Raw genomic sequence first — 20166 nt, 5'->3', positions numbered from 1 at the left:
TCTACAAATCTTTTATCATACCTGTCTTACTGTATGTTGTAGAAGCTTGGACAGTTACAAACACATACGAAAAGACGTTAGAAGCATTCCAGAGAAAAATTCATCGGAAGATCTATGGTCCCTTACCCGTTGGTAACGAGTATCGAATTAGATGGAACTATCAGCTGTAGAAGCTATACCGCGATAAATTTTGTTAATAGAAATTTCTAAGTGAAAAAAGGAATTATCAATTCTAGAAATAAAATACCAATTGCAACTTGAATTTAACTTAATACATCAAGAAGTTAAGCGATAAGACAGCAAACAAGAAGTTAAGACGCTCGTTACAGCAAACCTTCAATCATAGATTGCAGATCTATAAAGTATTAAGTATCTTTGAATTATTTAAAGACATGTACACACAATTAATAATTTAGAATCTTACATTTTACGTTCTACTACACTACCAATAAGAGATTGTTTAAAATAGATAACCCCAAAAGTTGTACGGTCTTTCTGGATCTTAATAGTTCCTCAATCTCAAAAGCAAAACAGTGAAAGAAAATAAATATTCTGCTGTACATTATTACGCTAATCTAAATATTAAGACATCCTCTAATGATTTGAGATACAGTATGAAATGTTTGTTTCAAGCACAGAAGTTGCTTTTTAGAACGAATCGTATTATTTTTATCAACTCTGTCCTTGCTAATATTAAACACTCAAGCAAAAATAAATTACATTCGAATTACCATATTAGAGTGGAATTATTAGTAGGAAATAAAGATTAATAATGATATTTGGGACGAAGTGAAACAAAGTAAAGGAAATGACAGAAGGTATCAGTGTGTTGTGAGAAATACTTGATAATGAATGATAGGTTGTCGACGTTTATAGATTGGTTAAGAATGCGATTAATTTGGAAAGAGATTAGTTGACAAAACTCTATTGCTTAGTACATTATTTGAATATTTATAATAAAAGAAAAATTATTTAGATTGTGAAATTGCTGTTAGCAAATTATCACAATCGTTTGTATAAAGGATCAAGAATATGTTCAAACGAATGACAGTACTTTTGTATAACACTTTTGTATAACACCTTCAACGTAATCCCTTATAAGTGTTTATAGAATTAACTTTTAATTCATAAACCAGCTGTCTTTTAGTTATTTTTTAAAGTGATATGCTATTCATCTGACGATCTCAAATACTGCTCACTTTTCTATAACATCTTCTACGTTATCCTGTATCGGTTTCTCTAAAATTAGTACCAAATGGGTACATAGTTATTTTTTATACTGATTTGATATGAATCAGATTGTCTAACACTTATTTAACTGTGGTTTGTTCCTTTAATGTAAAAAGTCATTGTAAATATTTTGTTAACTTTGATTTAATTAGCGATGATAGACTTATCTATAGCTATAACTTTATCTCTCTGTCGCATTTAAAATCATTGTATATTATACATATATCTGCAACAACAACTGTTTAAAATAGACTAGTTGCTAAGAAACCTAATTAAATGCACCTATATATATATATAAATCGCCTGTAAAATATATTATATATAACAAAAAAAACTTATTCTCTGTAAAAATATTCTTTATTGTTAAAAATTATTTCTTTTACATATAATTATTAATTTCATATATATATATATACATATATATATATATATATATATATATATGCCTTAAATACCAAATATTATTTTATAAGGCAATTGTATTAACTAGAAAAAAATTTAATTAGTTTTATATTATATTTTAAATTAAAATTAGTTCCTTAACTATACTAATATATTAGGATTTTGTATACTTAAAAACTAATCTTAAAATTTATTTATGTTAGTGTTGTCTTAAAATAAATTTTAAAAAATAATAACTAAAGTTAATATTTCTAAAATAGTTGGGTGCCCAATTTTAGAATTTTTTCAAAATAATCGAACATATTTTTAAGAAAAAAAATTGAAAAAATTAATCAAAACAATAAAGAACAAATCAAATTTTATTTTATAAAAAACAACGAATAAAATTAAAACTTTAAAAAACGTTTCTTTTGTGTTCAGCAGATCTTAAATTTAAATATTGCACATTTTTAAAAATATTTTATATATATTATAAAAAACGATTCAAAATTGTTTATGACTATATAATTGAGAATAAAATCGGATAAACCAACGGGCATGGCTTTAATAAAAAAAAAGCTATTTGGTAGTTCTGTATTCGGAAGGAGTGATAGCATCTCAACTATCATAAAATAAATTTACATACTTTATATTTTATGATTAGAAAAAAATCGTATCAAGTAGATATAATCAATACATATAGTATAAGTATATATAACTTTTTTGTACAATAATTTGCAATACATATAAGCATATTCATGTATTCATATAGTCATATTAAACATATTCAAATTATTTTATTAGCATTTTTATTTAGTATAAATTAGATCTTTGGTTACTTAGCAACTTCGTAAATTTTTACAAAGAAAATCTAAGTATCAGGTAGATTTAAAAAATATAGTCATAAAAAAATGTTTATATTATATGTTTTTAAATCTTCAGATAATAAATATAAGTTCAATTACATGTTATAAAAATGATAATTAAAATGATATATTGTAATTAAAATAACTGGCAAAAATTTGGTATATTTTTGGTAAAACAAACAATGGTAAAAATAACAAAGAGCAAAAAAAAATTTATTCTCATGTATAAAACACATAAACAATATTAATTTATTTAAAAAATTTTTTAAAATTTATATAAAATTTATATATTAACAATATACCAAATACCATAAACATTATTCTTTAATAATTAATTAAAATAAGTATTTGTAAATAATTTTAATAACAAAAATATATAAGCTAAAAGGTAGTACTTTATTTAAGGTTAAACTTTTAACAGTAAACATTTTAAACCTTTCCACCCACTGGGGCCATAACTTGACATTAAGCATTATATTTTCTGTTTTTTGGACACCTCAAAACCAAAATTACAGAAAAAAATTTCGACAAAATAATAGTGCTTCAAAGTGTATCAGCGTTACAATGCCAAAGCAATTGAAGTATACTCGAATTCAAATTCGAATATTTGGATTTCGTTCGAATATTCCAGTTATTGGAACATTCCAGTTATTGGAAGAAGTTCGAAATATGCTTTATATTTAATTGTATTTTTGCTTTGTTTTATACAAAAGTCTATAACACCAAATAGCCGAACAGAATATGGGTTTCGAACATTTTCGAACGTCTTACTGTGCCAAATGCTCAAACACAAGAATACTCAAACATTTGAGGAGCGATTTTACATTCATAACTTACATTTCATTAGGTTTCAAGGATATCAAATCTGCTTACTTAATTTAGTTTTGAGACTTAAGTTATGACTGTGAAATCGGTCCCAAATGTCGAAACTTCGAACAGCTAGATTAAACTTTGAAGTACTACGAAATAAATGTGATACAAACAAAAAATTAGTAATAAACAACAATATATGCAAACGGCATTATAAGATAATAAAAATAAAATAACATAAATAAATACAAAAAATTTACAACAATATTCTAGCATATTTACCTTCCTTCAAACTATATTATATAATTTACTAAGGATCCTCTTTTGTTTGATTGAATAACGTTGTAGCATTTAGAACATGACACAAATCGGTACTCAGAGCATTAGTTTGTTGATTTTTGTAGGCATTTAATTCACTTTTAAAGTTAATCTGAACTTTCTGCGTTTGAGTCTGTTGCAAGGCAACACTATCTTCCAACTGTCCATTGGAATGTGGCACTAACGAATTCAGCTGTAAACGCTGATTGCAATACATTGTACTATCTTGATTTCTAATATCAGAAATTTCAGTAGCATTTGAATTAGGCCTCGTGGTCAACAAAATAGTCTGTGTAATTCTTGACGCTGATGTGCGTTTTGCCGGACTAATATTGATGTCGGTTACTTGATTCGCTGGTGATGAGTGTAAACGCTTTAAAACAGAAACTTGTTGCTGTACTTGTGCGGCAGGTATTGGTGACAATGATGAAATTGATGATAGCGAAGAGGTTGGAGATAGAGATGACTGAATACCATTATTAATTTTTGACACTTGTGGTACTAAATTCATTTGAAGTACACTTGGACGTTGCGTGCTGATAGTAGGTAAAATATTGCTTTCTGTACATTCCTCAAAATTTCCATTACTACTTGCTGGAGAGAGTGATGCTTCACTATATTGACTTCCCGGACTTCTTGGATTTCTATATAAATTTTTTGCAGCAGTTATATTGATAATATTCACAGATTTTGTAATGGAACTTCTCACTGAATCTGTTTCCGGTGCAACTAAAGCTATTGGCGGAGTTTTTACAGCACGTTTTCTATCATTTGTACATGAAACTCGTTCCGGTGTGGCACTTAACGGTTTACCATTTAATTCGTGACGTTTCTGTAAGTCCTCAATAAGGTAAAGCACAATACGCTCTAATTGCTGAGGATTTTGTGAGGCAGGCACATCTTCAACTGAATTACTGGGCATTTTGGTTTGAATAAAAATTGAAAATTTTCTTTTCATTTCTTGTACTCTTCGGCGTCCAACATCTTCATCTAATAGTGTATTAATACAAACAAACGAATGTACTCTGTTAGTTGTTTTATCAATTTCAAAATATCCTTGAGTTTGCAGGTAAATAAATTGCCCATTACGCGATAACAGACGATAACAGCTTTCTCCGTAATCTGCAACGCCATCGTACATTTGACGTAACGCAACTATAACCCATCGTACATCATCTTGATGAATAAAAGAAAACGGACTGAGATTGCGCACCTTAAAAAAATTATTTTTTTAATAAAAAAAGAAAAAATAAAATTTTTTATTATCACATTTACTAATTTGCTTTAATGCGATATGATTAAATTTATATGTATATGACCTTGAACAAATAAATTATGTGACACATGTGTACATATTGTCGTTTGCAGACATATGCACATATGGTTCACTTGATAACACTTTTATATCCTTGATAATATTTAATGTTATTACCTCTTCTTTCATATAACCAGCTACCAAACCGATTCGCTGATCGCAGTCAACTATACGACCATCTATTAAATGTCGTGTTCGGTATTCCAAAACATTGCCCTCAATGAGACGATTACTGACAGAAGGTGGTTTGATTAAGCGTGCTATTGCCACAAGCACAATATCATTACCGCTGATGCCATGTAATGCTGCCTGCGCTATCGCATCATGTTGTAATACACTAGGTCCACCACAACTAGCCGCGCCATTATTGCGCGATCTCCTTATCAGCTGCGAAACAATTGGAAAGTTGCCTGCTGATGTTGAAAAGTCACTTCTTCGAAAGCATCCCTCAATTTTTACAAATTCGTAGCGCGTTTCTTCCGAGCGTGTACTCGCTCGCGCCAAACGTACAATAAAGCTTCTTTTATCACTGCGTAATTTTTGATCTATTTTAGCGAAGTTTGTCTGTGTTTTTGAATTGGGCGTGTGATAATACGTATTTTTCACATCGTGCAGTTCGTCTGAATCGTATGCTTCATCATATTCTTCATCTCCAACGCTTCTGTTCATATCGTAATTGTTACGAAACAATGACTCCATATCGCGAGGTATTAATTGTTGACGCAATATCGCCTGATCCTCATGATGTGTTATATTCAAAATATTTTGTCCATACAAATCTGACTGACAGTGTCCTAAAATCTGCTCCACACTCGTAGAAATAAGTACTATTTGCCCGTGACATGTTAAGGTTATAAAAAAACTATTTAATAACTGCATTAGTGTATCGGTAGTATGAGGTTCTGCGTATATGCTCTCCTCACTACGCATTTTTTTTACACCCGATTTCCCAAACACATACTGTAATCTTAAGCCATGTGCTGCGAAACGTAATACTGCTGTTTTGTCTAATCTCCGCGCTGAGTCCGCTACGTGTGGCACCATCGTGGCTAATTCCTGTATGCTAGCATTTAGCTTATCTCGCCGATGTTTTTCAGCAAGATTACGGGCCTCCCGACCATTATGTGGCACCGCCACGCCCTCCGCTATAGCGGCACCAACAGTGGACATTGTATTCATTTCTTATTTAGAAATGTTGTATTTCTTTTTTTCTAATAAATTTCTTTAACTAGATTCCTGCTGGATCAGAATTTTTAAGATCTCCATTCCTATTACACTACACCTATTTACGTTTCGCTCTTGTTTTTTTCAAGGTCTTCCTGTTGGTGGTTTGCACTTTTTCTTCCCCTCTCTTCTCCTTCTCATAAGGCTACTTTTCTGAAGTTTTCTCTTTACGTTGTTGCGTGTCCCTTTTATTTATTTTAAACGTTTTTAAACTTAACTATTCATACGTTTCTTTATTTAATTCTATATATTATTGATTTTACAATAATTTTAACGACATATTTTCACGTATAAATTTAAAATGTTTATTTTTCGGTTTTATCATCAAATCACACCAATCAAAAATTTCCTTTCTTAATTTTTGTTTTGTTATATCGTCGTAAATACGGTATGTTCAGTGCATGTTTACACACTTCTTTTCTCATAATCATATGGTACTTGACAATTTATATAATTTTGTAAAATTATATAAAATTTATGCTATATGCTTCTTTGCGACTTTTAATAAGCATGCTGAACTCGTACTAAATTATTTAAATAAAAGTGTCTATATGTCTACATAATAATTTAGCAAATTAACATACTTAAGGTCACACAATTTAGCATATTAAATAAAAATAGTTATGACTCTTTCTGAGTTTAATCATTTACGAGTACTAATGATTTATCAATTGATTTTCTTTGAAATCTAATAGCACATATACACTGTCTCATTTAGGTGGTTTTACACATGACAGCCACTAATGAGGATGATTTACCATACAAAGTTCTTTCATATAAATGAGCTCATTATCAATAAATCACCTCAATCAGCTCATTTAAGGCGAAAAATGTCGAATGCAACCCTTAAAAATAAATATCCCACAAAGGAAATCACCAAAATTTTAAATATTTGTCATATGTTCTATATGTAAAATATAAACAAACAGCTGACCTGTAAACAAAGGCACTGAGGAGGTAAGTATTTAATAAAATCTTTATTTTTATAAATTGAATATGTAATTGATATATAAAATGTATATTAATGATTTAATATATCAATTATATAAATACATTTTTTATGTAATAAATTATTAAGTGAAGTTTATAAACGTTCTATCACCTGCATAAATGAGCTAATTATAATGTGAACGTTCACACATTAACATAAATGCGGAAGTGCCTAAATGAGACAGTGTGAATGTACTATAATATTATGTTTGGCATATTTTTAAATGCATATTGTACGAAAAATTGAACATATTACTGCATATTTGTCGAAGTAAGTATAATAGTAGAAACATATATGTGCATCCACACTAAAGCGAACGCTCGCAAACGAACTTTTGGAGGTACGATTGCCCTAGAATATTCGCTCATTGCACCCTAATGTAACAGCGTATTTAAACATAAGTTAAGAAGCAATAATCATCATAATGATGATAACCTGATATATAAGTATTATATATATATTTATAACTACATTTTTGAAAACACTATTTTTGACACTATTTGAGTAACATCGTTCACTAGCAAAAGATAACAAAATATTTGAAAAACAACTGCTTTTATAATCCATTATAGACTGTATTATCATCTATGTATTATGTAGACTCCCTTCGTTTGAAGCTAACTTTGGGAAAACAATTGGTAATCGTCAAGCAAAATGTATACACTGGAGTTTCACTTATAACACTCTAGATATTTTGCCAAAGTAGCAAGGTTACCCTGAAATTAACAGCTGTTTTATATGACGTGACAAGTATGAAAGTATAATTAAATTCGATATATGCATTTATGCATATATTTATGCAAATATGCATTTATGAAATAGATAAATGCGTACTGACACTACGACAAGAATGTTAGATTACAACAAAATTTGTCAGATTGAATCCAGATTTACCAATCGAAAACGAAAATAGTGAAATCAGTGGCTCGTTTATGTAACTTTCTCACTTCGTTTTCTCGAACGATTTTCTCACTTTTGACAATTACTCACTAGAAGTGTTTATGTAACTGTGGTGAATTGTTTTCTCACTTTTTTTCGTTCGAGTTTTTGTCACCTGTCAAATTGCTTGCGAGAAGTTTTGAATTTTGAATGGAAAAAAGTAAGTTAAAGTGAATAAATTTAAATTTTTGGTACAAGTGCTATTTGCAAGCACTAAGCAACCTTTTAAAATTGTTTTATTTTCGTTCCATTTATTCAAAAAACGTTCCATTTTCATCAGTTTCTCTCATCACACCATAACGTTCTCGTGTGGTGAATTTTTCATGTTACATAAACAGCAAACTCGAAAGAAGTGAGAAAAAACAAGTGAGAACTTTTCGAAAGAAATCGTTCGATTTACATAAACGAGCTACTGATATTCCCAATTCTCGTATGCAGGCACATGGTCTAATCTATTAAATCAGACTTAATAAATCACCTTTTAGTATATGAGAGAAGAATATGTAGAGAAATATATGACGCAGTGTTATTGATTGATAGGATTTATTGAAAACAATATCATCATGAGTTCGTAATTCATATAATAGATGAGCAAAATGTGATAAAATACATTAAATCTAAGCGTTAAGAAATGTACAAAGAATATTGTGAAATGAAAATGATTGAATACGTGAGAGTTGAATGGACTTATCCCACATTATGAGTTTTAAAAGATGCATAATTTATGAACATGGCTTTCTTTATTCGAAATAAAAATTAATGAATATATTTTCATCACTAACTGAGTTCTATAATTAATAAATAACTTAGCAAGATGGATTTTATCCAATCGGAAATAAATGAATGTGTGTTAAAGTGATGAACTAAAGCGCGGTGCAGACTATTTTATTTTTGAATGTCATTCAAGTTGCGGTCTCCCTTGCTCAAATTTATTTTAACGATCGAACTTGAACATGCTCACATTCAAGAGTTGTCATTCAAACAAAATTTTTGAAGAATAAGGGTGTTTACGCACACTGTAATTATGTTTGGCACGCTATAAATATGTTAATGCAACTATGCAAAAATATCCTCTTAAATGACGAATAAAAGTTTTTGGGTGACAGACTATCATTCACAACATGTTGGCGAGAGGCTGAATGATGTTGCGTGTCATTCAAAGGTGCAGCTATCATTTTTGAGTGTCATTCATCGATTTTCTTTCCTGAATGACACTCAAAAATGATAGTCTGCACCGCGCTTTATACCTTAATGATTTCTGAAAGATGTATTATTCTGCTATATTTTGACCGTACTGGACTTATTGCATATTTGAAGGTATTACGTACTCGTAATACCTTTAATAATAGAATTCTCTTCTCTTCATAATTTATTAAATTGCACATCCTTATGACTTAACACAAAATATGTATGTTTGTTGTAAATAAAAGTTAAGCATTCATACATAAATATGCAAATTGCATTATTTCTTGACATTTTTAATTGTTGAAGGTAAATGTGAATTGCAAATTGTGAAATGTTAAATGTCATTTATCTTAAATGTTATTTCTTTCACATACGTATATTTAAATGTCCATATTCGTATGTACATGTATCTTTTATTGTGTTTAACTGCGATTGCAACTTTTTGTTTTGCGTTTTTATGTTAATTCAATTGATTTACGATAATTGCCCAGCAGTAATGCAAAAATAATTTATATTAATTTTTATCGGCAAACAAGTGTTTTCTTTTATTTATTTAAACTGTTATTATTATTTATATTTTTTTATTGTTGCAATTTTAAATGATTTTAATTTGTTTACAATTGATTTATCCATTACTTTCCCTCAATTCCTCTTTTCGCCGTGTAAATTTTCTGTGACTGCGCTTTTCTGTTTTATTAATTAATTTGCAATAATTTTTACATACAAATGCATTTATGGAAGTGTTTTCTTTTATATATTTTCTTTTATTATGTATCAAATATTTTGCTTTCATTTTCTGAAATTAATTAAAAATTTGTTTTGTTTCTTTGTGGAACATTTCTTCAATTTTTAAGACCTCGAGGTTGGTAGACAATGTGCTTTACAATATCATTTTATATATATCATTTTAATATATTTTTTATTTCTGAATACTCTTTTTGAGGCAAAAATTTTTTTTTATTTTTAATTTATCGGATTAATTAATTTTATTTATTTCAGTTTAAGTTAATCTATATCTTATTTACAACTTACACATATACTCTTAGGTATATTAGTATAATTATTTATGTCGTACCACATTTACATATAAAACATACAACCCAGCAAGAATAAAATTATACAAATTCCTTCTTTTCTGTAGATTTTTTTGTAATATTTTACGAAGGATTCATGCGTTAACACGGAATTCAGTTCTTCTAACTTATAGAGCATTTCTTACCTCAAATCAAATGTAATCTTCACTTAAATGCTGTTGTCTCGCTTTTATTTTAGGCCCAAGCAATTCGCCACCTGTAAGTTTTTATTGTTCTTTTCTTTCTTTCCTTTAAACACAACTCTCTTGCTGTGAGTACATAAGCGGAGTACGCACAGTGACGATTTCGCGTGAATACGACTTGCCAACTGCTGAGAGACCGGAGAGTGAACTGCTAGGACTAGTGATGGCAGCAGTGGCAGAAGTCAAACCGCTACTGCTACTAGAAACTAAAATTTGACCGTGAGCATGCATATGTTGCTGTTGTTGTTGTTGCTGCTGCTGCTGGTGTTGCTGATAGCTTGGTGGCATGGGTAGCGTACCATGATGATAGACACTACTGCTAGCTGTGGGCACCATTTGCAACATATTGCTTACGCCTTGTGGTGTGTGTTGCTGTAGATGGTGCTGCTGCTGCTGTTGTTGGTGATGCTGTTGATGATTGTGTGGTAATGTGTGATAACCGCCTGGATGTGAAGGTAGTGTGTACATTTGCACAGTGCCAGGTGATACAGTTGAGGGTGTGCCTTGTGAAACTGGTGAAGAAATGCATGGCGGGAATGGTGATACAGATGTTGATGTTGTGCAGGAGGAAGCGGCATTACCCAAAACGCTTGAACCACCAGTTGTAGTTTTATAATGATCAATTTGTGCATATATCGTTGGTTCTTCGAAGTAATCGTAATTGTGCGATGTGTCTGAGATGGGTTTGTTACGTTGCAGCGTAGCGGTGGCGGGCAAATTTGGTAGTAGTTTACGTACGCTGGAGCCATGTGGTAGAGTGCCACCAGCACCCAAATTGGGACTTATGCCAGCACTTTGTAAGAGTAGTGTGCTGCTGCAATCAACAGATAATGACTTTTTAGGTGCTGATGTACTTGCTACATTACTACCGGTAGCCAATGAGAGCTCAGCATAGTGGAGTTCTTCGTCCTAAAATGAGAGTGATAAAGTTTATATTAAAACTTTGTGGGAAAGATTAATGATTATAAAAGAAAGTGAAATTAAAATCATATTAGAAACTACAAATGAAATATACGTATGATGCATTATATTTAATTTGCTTATTACATATATATGTACAAATATTTGCGTTGAAAGATGTCATTCCAATTAAGAATTTTTAATATTATGAATTTCCCATACCGGGTAAACACTTTGACTTGGTGTGACGGCTTAGCTACAACCAAACTGCCTGTACATTCCGTGGCAATACATGGAGACCCGTTGTAGGTCAAATTCTAAGTACAAAAAATAACCTCCAGTAGTCTTGTTATTTTTTTATCTAAAAGTATATCTGTGTTTTAAACTGCATGATACATAGAACGACTGGAGCTAAAACAATGACAGAAGTGTGCATGATCAATAGAATAAAGAAGTGAAGAAGAGGCACGAAAGTCCTCAAAATTTTATTAAAGGTGCATATGACTTAAAGATCAAGAATTTGTGTATTTAGGCAAACCAACACCGAACATACGTTGTGAACAGTAAGCTTGGTGTGACAATCGTACCGTACACAGTGGGTGAATGTAACAACATACTGTTTCGATAACGGCTTACTCTAAGAAATGATGATCTCTGGGAAAAAATAATGGGAAATCGTTATTTTGTTTATTACTATTAGTAACATTAATGGAACCAAGATAATCTCACAAAAATCTATTTGAAGCTGGCTGGGTGGAGCAAAATAATATTTTGCACGATTCAGAAGAGTTGGTATTGCATGAAGAAGCCGAAGGACTAAAGGAAGTGGTTTATTACAATGTGGGGATGCCGCTTATTTTCATTTATAGGAATATTCCAAAATAGGACTTAATTGATGTAGAGTCGCATATGGTAACTTGATGTCTATATATTCTTTGAGAATCATCTTTTTAAAAAAAATTGATATTTGTTTTTATAACTTTAACTCCTGCATTGATCTACCTTATTCCAATTAGAGGTCACCAATATTTCTTGTTTTGCAATTTAATTCTAAAATATCTTAAGTTTAATGAATTTTCTTGGAAATTCTTGCTATCTAATATGAGTTGCTTTGATATCTCTATCAAAAATGTTCACTCTAGTCGTAAAATAATGACTAAGAGTAATAGCAACTTGTCAATCAATCACATAATAAAACCGTTTTGTGTAGTACGCTATTTTTATGAGCAATAAAATGATAATTAAGTTGTCTACTATTTATATTGAGTGCAAATCATATACTCCAGCCATTTATCATATTTGTTGAGAAACTTTTTGTCAGTTTTATTCTCAGAATATTTTTTGTTTCACCTATCTTAAGCACCCATCACACCGATTTATTGTATATCAAACTTTTCTTGCCATGAAAGTTAAATACAAAAGAAGAAATCATTAAACAAGATAAATTAAAGAACATAAATGTATCTCACAATAAAGCACAAAAATTTTGTGTGGGACAAAAAGAAAAAACTTCAAAAATATTCATTCTTAAAAGAAAGTTTACACAATTAATGCAAAATAATTCTGCTAAGTTATTAAACATTCAATTTCATTGTAAAACAAAGTAATTAAAACTTTTGCGAATTGTCTACAAAATCAACGTCATCAGTGTCATCATCATTGACTATGGCATCGGCAGCCTTTGTATTAAGAAGCAGTGAACGAACGCAGTCCCTTTCTCTTTAATTACGGAAGGCAAGCGACATACGATGCCAAGGACGATGGCAAACTTCGAGAAATTTACCTTCACTGCGTACAGTCAGGAAACCCAAAAGGGAAAGTATCTAAGTATCTGCGTATCTCGCATTTTGCACTTACCTTGCTGTTCTGATATAATCCACGCTCGTCCGTTGGCGGCTTACAGCTGATTTCCGCTTCACTTGTCGACGAAAGATGTCCTGATGGTGTTTGTGTTGCTGATTTTTGTTTATATTCGCCATCAACTATTTTTTTGTTTTGTTTCGAAAGTATTGGAAGAAAAGAGAAAAAGAAGAAGAAGCAATTTTAAGTTGAATTAAAGTAGAAATAATGTCAAACTTTGAAAAAGTTGGCAACACTAAAGAGTGTAGATTTTGTGCCAAAACAGATTCAAATAAACCTAATGAATTATTTTTGAGATTGTAAATTACTTTAACTAGTTTTATGTCAATACGTTGTTGTTTTTGTTATTTTTATACTAATTTTTTTTTAATACTTTATAATGTAATGAAAATACTTTGTTTTATTAATTAAGCAATTACCATCTCCTGCAGGACAACAGCAAGTTTTGTTTACTTCATTTTAAGTTCTTCATTTTCATGCTCTGAAAATTATAGTCATGAGTTTTTTTTCACTTTTATAATCGAGGGTCAAAGGTCTGCAAATTGTTTTAAATGTGAAAACAGATATTAAATTAAAACTGCAACATTGAGCACTAGTAGTCGGGAGAGGGGCGATAATTTTGGAGAAGATTAGTTTTAGATATTTAAAACATATTCAATAATATTCTATATATAATATAAGTATTATAATCGCATTTGCATATACTGCGGTATTAGTTTCAGTAACTCAGACTATTGTATAAACGACTAGAGATAAAAGTTCATCATACTCACATACTTTGTATTTATCTGCCAAATGACTAAGAGTCTCTAATGGCGTTTTCAATTGGTAAATTTGGGATAGTTTTTTCAATCGATGTGATCTTTTAAAGCACTTTTAGTACAACTTTAATTTGCGATTAGAAAGTCTGGGACAAAATGTATAACACTCTAGATTAATTTATAACGCTATAGATATTTCGTCAGCTAGCAGATAGCAAAATATGTGTAAATGTCTACTAACACGATTAAAAAATGTAAGATTTCTCTTAAAATGTTGGATTCAGTAATAAAATTTGACAGGTCTAGAGCAAGTCTAGATTGAACTCAGATTTACTAATCGAAAACGACATAGGTAATCAATATAATATAACTCAAAGAAGCTTTGCTACTGTCCATTGAGGCAAACGTCTACTAATACGGCTAAAAAAATGTTAGACTACTCTAAAAAGTTTCGATTGGGTAACAAAATTTGACAGATCTTGGGTAAAACTAAGTAAATCTAAGCCTCCGTCTATTGAAGTAGTGGAAGATATCAGATAAGAATATTTGTGACTTTTGACTTATGAATATTTTACTGACTTCTGTTGATATATGCTCAAAAGTAGGAACTCAATGTTTTAGGAAACCAAGCTTTATGGAAGCTAAATAGCGCATTTACTGTAAAGAAAATCTTATGGTAGTCTTTCAGCTACCATCATCCCTGACATAAACGCTATTTCATATGAATTTTTGGCTTGTAATATCAACGGACTTTGCCATTTTAACAAAGTAAAAACAATTTAAAACAATTTAGCCAGTTGTCATAATTACCCATAGTATCGAAAAATGTTAATCATGATCTTAATTTCAAAACTGCTTAAACATGATCTAGAATAAGAATTAATAGGATTGTATTACATACCATAACTTTAGTGAAACGATTAACTGTTTTAAGAAAAATTTTGCTGAAATATAATATAAGGAAATCGAATCGTGAGAGTTCATGAGTATAAATTTGAAAGAGAGTATATTGCAAGCAGTTTCAGAAAAATTTTTGCATTTTCAGTGAGGTCTGTGCCTAATATTGCTGGTTAGTGGTAATATTATCAATAAATAGATCTTCGAAAGACAAATTTTGGATTCCAGGGGCTGAGATTTTGTAATGTGATGCAGTTTCTTTCATCTTTCTATAAAACAGCTTAAAAGTGATTCTACACGCGTATGAGTAGTAACTATTTCAGTTGTAAAAGGTGAAAATAATATTGTTCGAGATTAAAAAGTGGTGAATAATTAAATCTTTCGGGTGCAGTTCCTAAAAACCCAAGATTCTGGATTATGCACCCAAAATCATTTTTTTAGTAATGTCTTAAAAATATGTGGAGTATAAAAAAAATTTATTCATGAATTCATTGGTCATTAATTTTTATTTGAAATTCTAGATATGCAATTCAGGAAGACCTTCAAATGCTGTCTAACCAATTCAATGCATGATTGATTTGCAAAGAAGCTAATGTTATAAAGTCCTTAACTAATATTATGGATATTATATTAAAAGTTTGATTTAATAATTTGAAGTCATATTTATGCGATTTAAAATCTAAACTAATATTAAGCATTCAACATTGATGGTATTTGAATGTTCCTATTATTCCTTTAATTGCCATTTTTAAAAATTTTGCTATTGACATTTTATTAAAAAAATAATTTGTATATTGAAAAGAATAGATATTTCAAATAACTCTAAAAAAGAATGAATTTAGCTTTGCTTTTAGATGTCAATTGCATTTCCACATGCCTTGAGGTGATGAGAATATATGCATTTCTCTTTATTCAACTCTGAAAACGAATGAAAACGCGAGACATTTGAATATTTTTTAATAATCATTAATATTTATTATTGTTGTTTTGTATTGTTTTTATATCTCTAGGATACATCTTTAATCAAGTGCAATTGCATTTTTCAATGTTAAGATTTTAATCATTTATTAATATCATACAAACGAAGTCAAGAACATTTTTGTTTCTTTGATATTTTTTATTTTAAAAAAATGAACTTCGATTTTTTTGCTTCTAATGCTAAGAAAAAAATTCTCTAAAAGGTCTAAGGGGATAGATATTTATTTAGAAAAAAATGTGCTTTTTTGATCAATTGAATAGATTTATCAAACAAAAATATAATTAAAATCAAACTTATTGTTCGTTTCAGTTTAAGATGTCTATATTTCTATGACCTGTGAGCGGATGTATTCTTTTATATGTAAATTAAAATTAATTAAAAATATTAATATACATTTAAAAAAATTATACATACAACTAATAAATTTTCAATGTCAGAAATAAATTACAATTCCATATATTATTACCTTTTTAATCAACTTTTTGTATTTAATTTATTAATGACTAAATAATTTTATATAAGACCAAATATATTCATAACTTCGATTAATGGCTTTATTTTATATAATTTTTTTGCTGAGGGAATCTATACATCCAAATAAGATACATCTATTAGCTTACCTTCATTGTAGGGCACTACATCCGGATTTTTCTCGTCGTACATTTCCTCAGAATGACTTATTGGCAACGAAATTTTGTCCTTAATTTGCAAATTGCCAGGACGTGAAAATTTCTGATTTTGGTTGCGATATTTTTGTTGTTGTTTATGGGAACGCAATTTCAAAGCGGCAATGGTCCCGATACCAATGCACACCAATGCGACTAAAATGCCAACAAATATGCCAACGGAAAGTATTGGCGTAAGGTCAAAACTGGATTGGGAGCCTTTGTAAGATGTTAAAGCAACTGTAAAATAAATTGTAGTAAAATATATGAACGTGCATGTATAAAATAGGTCATAATAAATCAAGAAATGTTTTATATTTTATATTATATAATTATGAATTGTCTGTGAGTAAATTTAAACTGTATTTCAAATGGAAATTTTGCCATCGTCACCTGTGCTTGGTGATGTCTGTAAAAATAAACTAATAGAGTGGCAATTAATATACTTATTGCTCTTACTGTGTTTTTAACTGACAACTGTTTAACGTTCTTAATAAACTGTTTGGAAGCTCCAGAAGGAATCGAGAGTAACAAAAGATCTGACCGTCTCGTCAAAAGAGGAGCTTAACATTCGTATTCAAAATCGGTACTAACGATATATCTGACTGTCTCGCCAAAAGTAGAGCCCAATATTAATAATTCGTACCTGAGCGTTTCTGTACTCTGGCGAGAGGAGCACACAGTGTGCAAACTCAGATACGTGAAAAACTCCACATTTTAAATTACTGTGTAAACTGTAATAGTCGAAGACATGTTAAGGGACTTATCAACGCTTTTTACACAGTCTCAAATGAACTCCTTACATTAAGCAGAGATGATAGTAAAACTCCTTGAAAACTCAATGCTGGTTGAGCTACTATCTCAATGAAATGTACCTTTTAAACAGCAAAAGTGGTCATTTTTGGAAAATGGATATTGAAATATCTAAACTTGTTATTTGTGATGCAGGTGGATTAATCCATCTGTGATACAGATTTGTTGCTTCTTATAACATGTAAAAGAATACAAAACCTTCAGAGGTGTTTTCACATTCATTCAAAGCTTAATAATAGCTTAAGCGAACTGTAGTTTGGATTATAGTCCATCTTAATTGTGCTATGTAGCCAGTAACGAGGCGTCAGCTTTTTGGCAAGGTGTTCACAATTTGATCAAAACAGAATTCCAACTATAACGTATTCCCCCTACTCCTGAGTTTTGTCCTTTCCACTAGCAAATAGCATACAAGACCAACAAAACAATTTATTTAAGTGTTCGCAGCCTGTGATCCACTGGTTTTTATGGTAAATAGCTGTAGGAAAACGGCGACTTACCACAGATTTAGACATTTTTACATCAGGTACCAAATTCTTCATATCTGGAGTTGGTCTATTCATTTTATGAATTAACACCTTTTTTCGGAAGATCGTTTAAAAAAAGACATTTGAATCAAATCTTTAATCACACATTTATCCATTTCTAAATATTATTTTTCACTTGAAATTTCTTTAATTTTTTTCTTTACTTTTACCATTTCCTAGTATAAAATTGCAATAATGACTTTGTTTTTGGTTTATTTCCAACCTCTACATAAGAGTAAGAAACTCTCATGCATTCATTTACTCTTTTACTTTGTATTTACTATGACCGGTTCAATTTTTTTACTGAACCATTTGCCCATATAAAACAGCAACCATGACTTTGATTGTATTTGCACGCTTTGTATGAACTTCGGGTTCAATTTAATCGACTGAACCTCTCGTCAAATGTAAAGCGATTTTCGCTCAGTCATTTCTTTTCTCTTTTGTATTTACTTTGCATAATATTGGAGGTTCACTGTTTTTATTGAACCGCTTGCACGCATTAATTTAAGAGTTATGATTATTTTACGTACATATTTTGCGGGGCTTGTTTTCTCTTTTATTTTTATATTTGTTTGTATGTTTTGTGTTTATTCAATACTGAACATAGTCCCAATGTGAATGTTATTTCATTTGCAGCATGCTTTGTAAGCAGCACTGTGCATTTTTTATTCTGAACCTTAGTATATTTTAAGAGGAATGTGTTTTCTCTTTCATTAATTATAAGTAATGTTGGGTATAACACTCTGAACCATTCAACGCCTCGCCTCAGATCGTATGTTATAATGAAAGTTTATAATGGGAGTATTCTGGGTCATTGATTATTCCACACACCAATATCTATTACGAGTATATTTCATAAAAGAAATACACAGCTTACGTTAGCCTATTTGAGGGCTTTCATTTCAAAGTTGGTTAATTTCACTTAGTCGTCTATATAAAAACTAAATGTAGGGAACAAAAAAATATAAAATATTATTTTATTACACTCCTGTCTAAAACATATATCTTATAGCTTATATATATATAAATTATTACTTCAGAAGCAGTACTTTCAAATATTTAAGTAAAAACCAGACAAATTAAGATTTTCTTTTAGTTGTTAGTACGTTTTTTTAAATTGAAATATGCCTTTACTAATAATCGTTTATCACAACACAGCAACACTGTTTTTCTACATATTTTTTACTACTATCCTTTACTTTATTTCGTACTATTTTTTCTTGTTGATTATCCTTATTTCTCTTTTGAAGTGAATACGAATTTAAGGTTGTTCTCAAAAGTTCATGTACCCAGAACTTTTTATTTGATTTTACTGTAACACTCGGTACTCTACTAGAATTCTACGAGTACTTCCAATATTTGGCCGCTCCTTCGAGTGCAATGAAATTTCACGAGCAAAACAAAACAAAAAATCGGAAAAAATATCCTTTCACAAAAGGATATGAAAAAAAAATAACAAAAAAGAAAGAAAAAGAAAAACTAAATGGTAAATTAGCGCGTGCTACTTTAGTCTTACATGTGCTCAGACAGGGCGTGTTTTGCGTCTACACTCGGAAAGGATACTGCATTCATAAGGCAAATAAATGCGGAATTTTCTTGTACTTTGAAATTTTCTTTGTGCTTCCTTTAAGAAATTCCTGAAAATCTAACTCCCTACCATTGCTTTCTTTTGCTGGTTTGACCTTTTTGTTTACTTGAGCATTGCTTTGATTTTTATCTGTTTGTATTGGATATTGGGTTTGGCTTAGAGGAAAGTATGAGATTTTATTTTGCTTAACGCTCAAATGCACTTTGTTCTTTGAATCGAAAAAGTTACTATGTGGTATATTCCCTTCTTCCATTTTATTTACATTAGGGAAAACATTTTAAAAAAATATTTACTCTTCGTCTAAGGGGTTTTACATTCAAACAAAAAAATATTTTGAAATAAAAAATGTAATAATTATGTTTATGATTAAGTAAACTTTGTATCTTTGACTATTCAAATGTATTGAGTCCCTAAACTTTCTGCACAGATTTTATTTTGTGCTCTTTAAAGTCTGACATATTTATTACATGATATTTTGTTTAAGATTAATTTATAAATTAAATGTTTATAATATTTAATTTTTTTTAATTGCGTATTGAAATTACAAAATAATTCTAGTACGAATATATCTCACTTTCATGTATTTTTATCTTGACAAGAATAAAGCAGCTTTTGTTCAGTAAAAGATTTAACACCTTTAC

At 30.1% G+C, this 20166-nt stretch overlaps 2 protein-coding genes across 2 annotated transcripts; both read right to left on the bottom strand.

Annotated features, from left to right (window-relative positions):
• Positions 1 to 2872: 2872 nt before the first annotated feature.
• Positions 2873 to 6486, bottom strand: LOC119685609 (aryl hydrocarbon receptor nuclear translocator-like protein 1). Its single transcript, XM_038099944.1, has 2 exons — positions 5038 to 6486; positions 2873 to 4818 (listed from the first exon to the last, which is right to left on the bottom strand). Exons 1-2 carry the CDS (start codon positions 6097 to 6099, stop codon positions 3598 to 3600), a joined length of 2283 nt encoding a protein of 760 aa, XP_037955872.1. The 5' UTR covers positions 6100 to 6486; the 3' UTR covers positions 2873 to 3597.
• Positions 6487 to 10236: 3750 nt separating this feature from the next.
• On the bottom strand, positions 10237 to 19778 carry LOC119675655 (alpha-protein kinase 1-like). Its single transcript, XM_038086862.1, has 4 exons — positions 19595 to 19778; positions 16553 to 16837; positions 13293 to 13417; positions 10237 to 11444 (listed from the first exon to the last, which is right to left on the bottom strand). Exons 1-4 carry the CDS (start codon positions 19776 to 19778, stop codon positions 10584 to 10586), a joined length of 1455 nt encoding a protein of 484 aa, XP_037942790.1. The 3' UTR covers positions 10237 to 10583.
• Positions 19779 to 20166: the final 388 nt, after the last annotated feature.

This window comes from Teleopsis dalmanni, chromosome 2 (assembly GCF_002237135.1).
Source record: "Teleopsis dalmanni isolate 2A chromosome 2, ASM223713v2, whole genome shotgun sequence".
Lineage (NCBI taxonomy): Eukaryota > Metazoa > Arthropoda > Insecta > Diptera > Diopsidae > Teleopsis > Teleopsis dalmanni.
Note: the sequence above shows the minus strand (reverse complement) of the source record. Positions and strands in the feature narration are given on the sequence as shown.

What these genes read in the sequence shown, in the direction of transcription:
- LOC119675655 (XM_038086862.1), bottom strand. Translation starts at nt 19,778, where the DNA reads ATGGAAGAAGGGAATATACCACATAGTAACTTTTTCGATTCAAAGAAC. An exon ending in ACCAGCAAAAGAAAGCAATG is followed by an intron (nt 16,838 to 19,594) that starts GTAGGGAGTTAG and finishes TTTATTTTACAG; the next exon opens with TTGCTTTAACATCTTACAAA. An exon ending in TGTAGTGCCCTACAATGAAG is followed by an intron (nt 13,418 to 16,552) that starts GTAAGCTAATAG and finishes ACAAAAAAATAG; the next exon opens with TTGATGGCGAATATAAACAA.
- LOC119685609 (XM_038099944.1), bottom strand. Translation starts at nt 6,099, where the DNA reads ATGAATACAATGTCCACTGTTGGTGCCGCTATAGCGGAGGGCGTGGCG. An exon ending in CTGGTTATATGAAAGAAGAG is followed by an intron (nt 4,819 to 5,037) that starts GTAATAACATTA and finishes AATTTTTTTAAG; the next exon opens with GTGCGCAATCTCAGTCCGTT.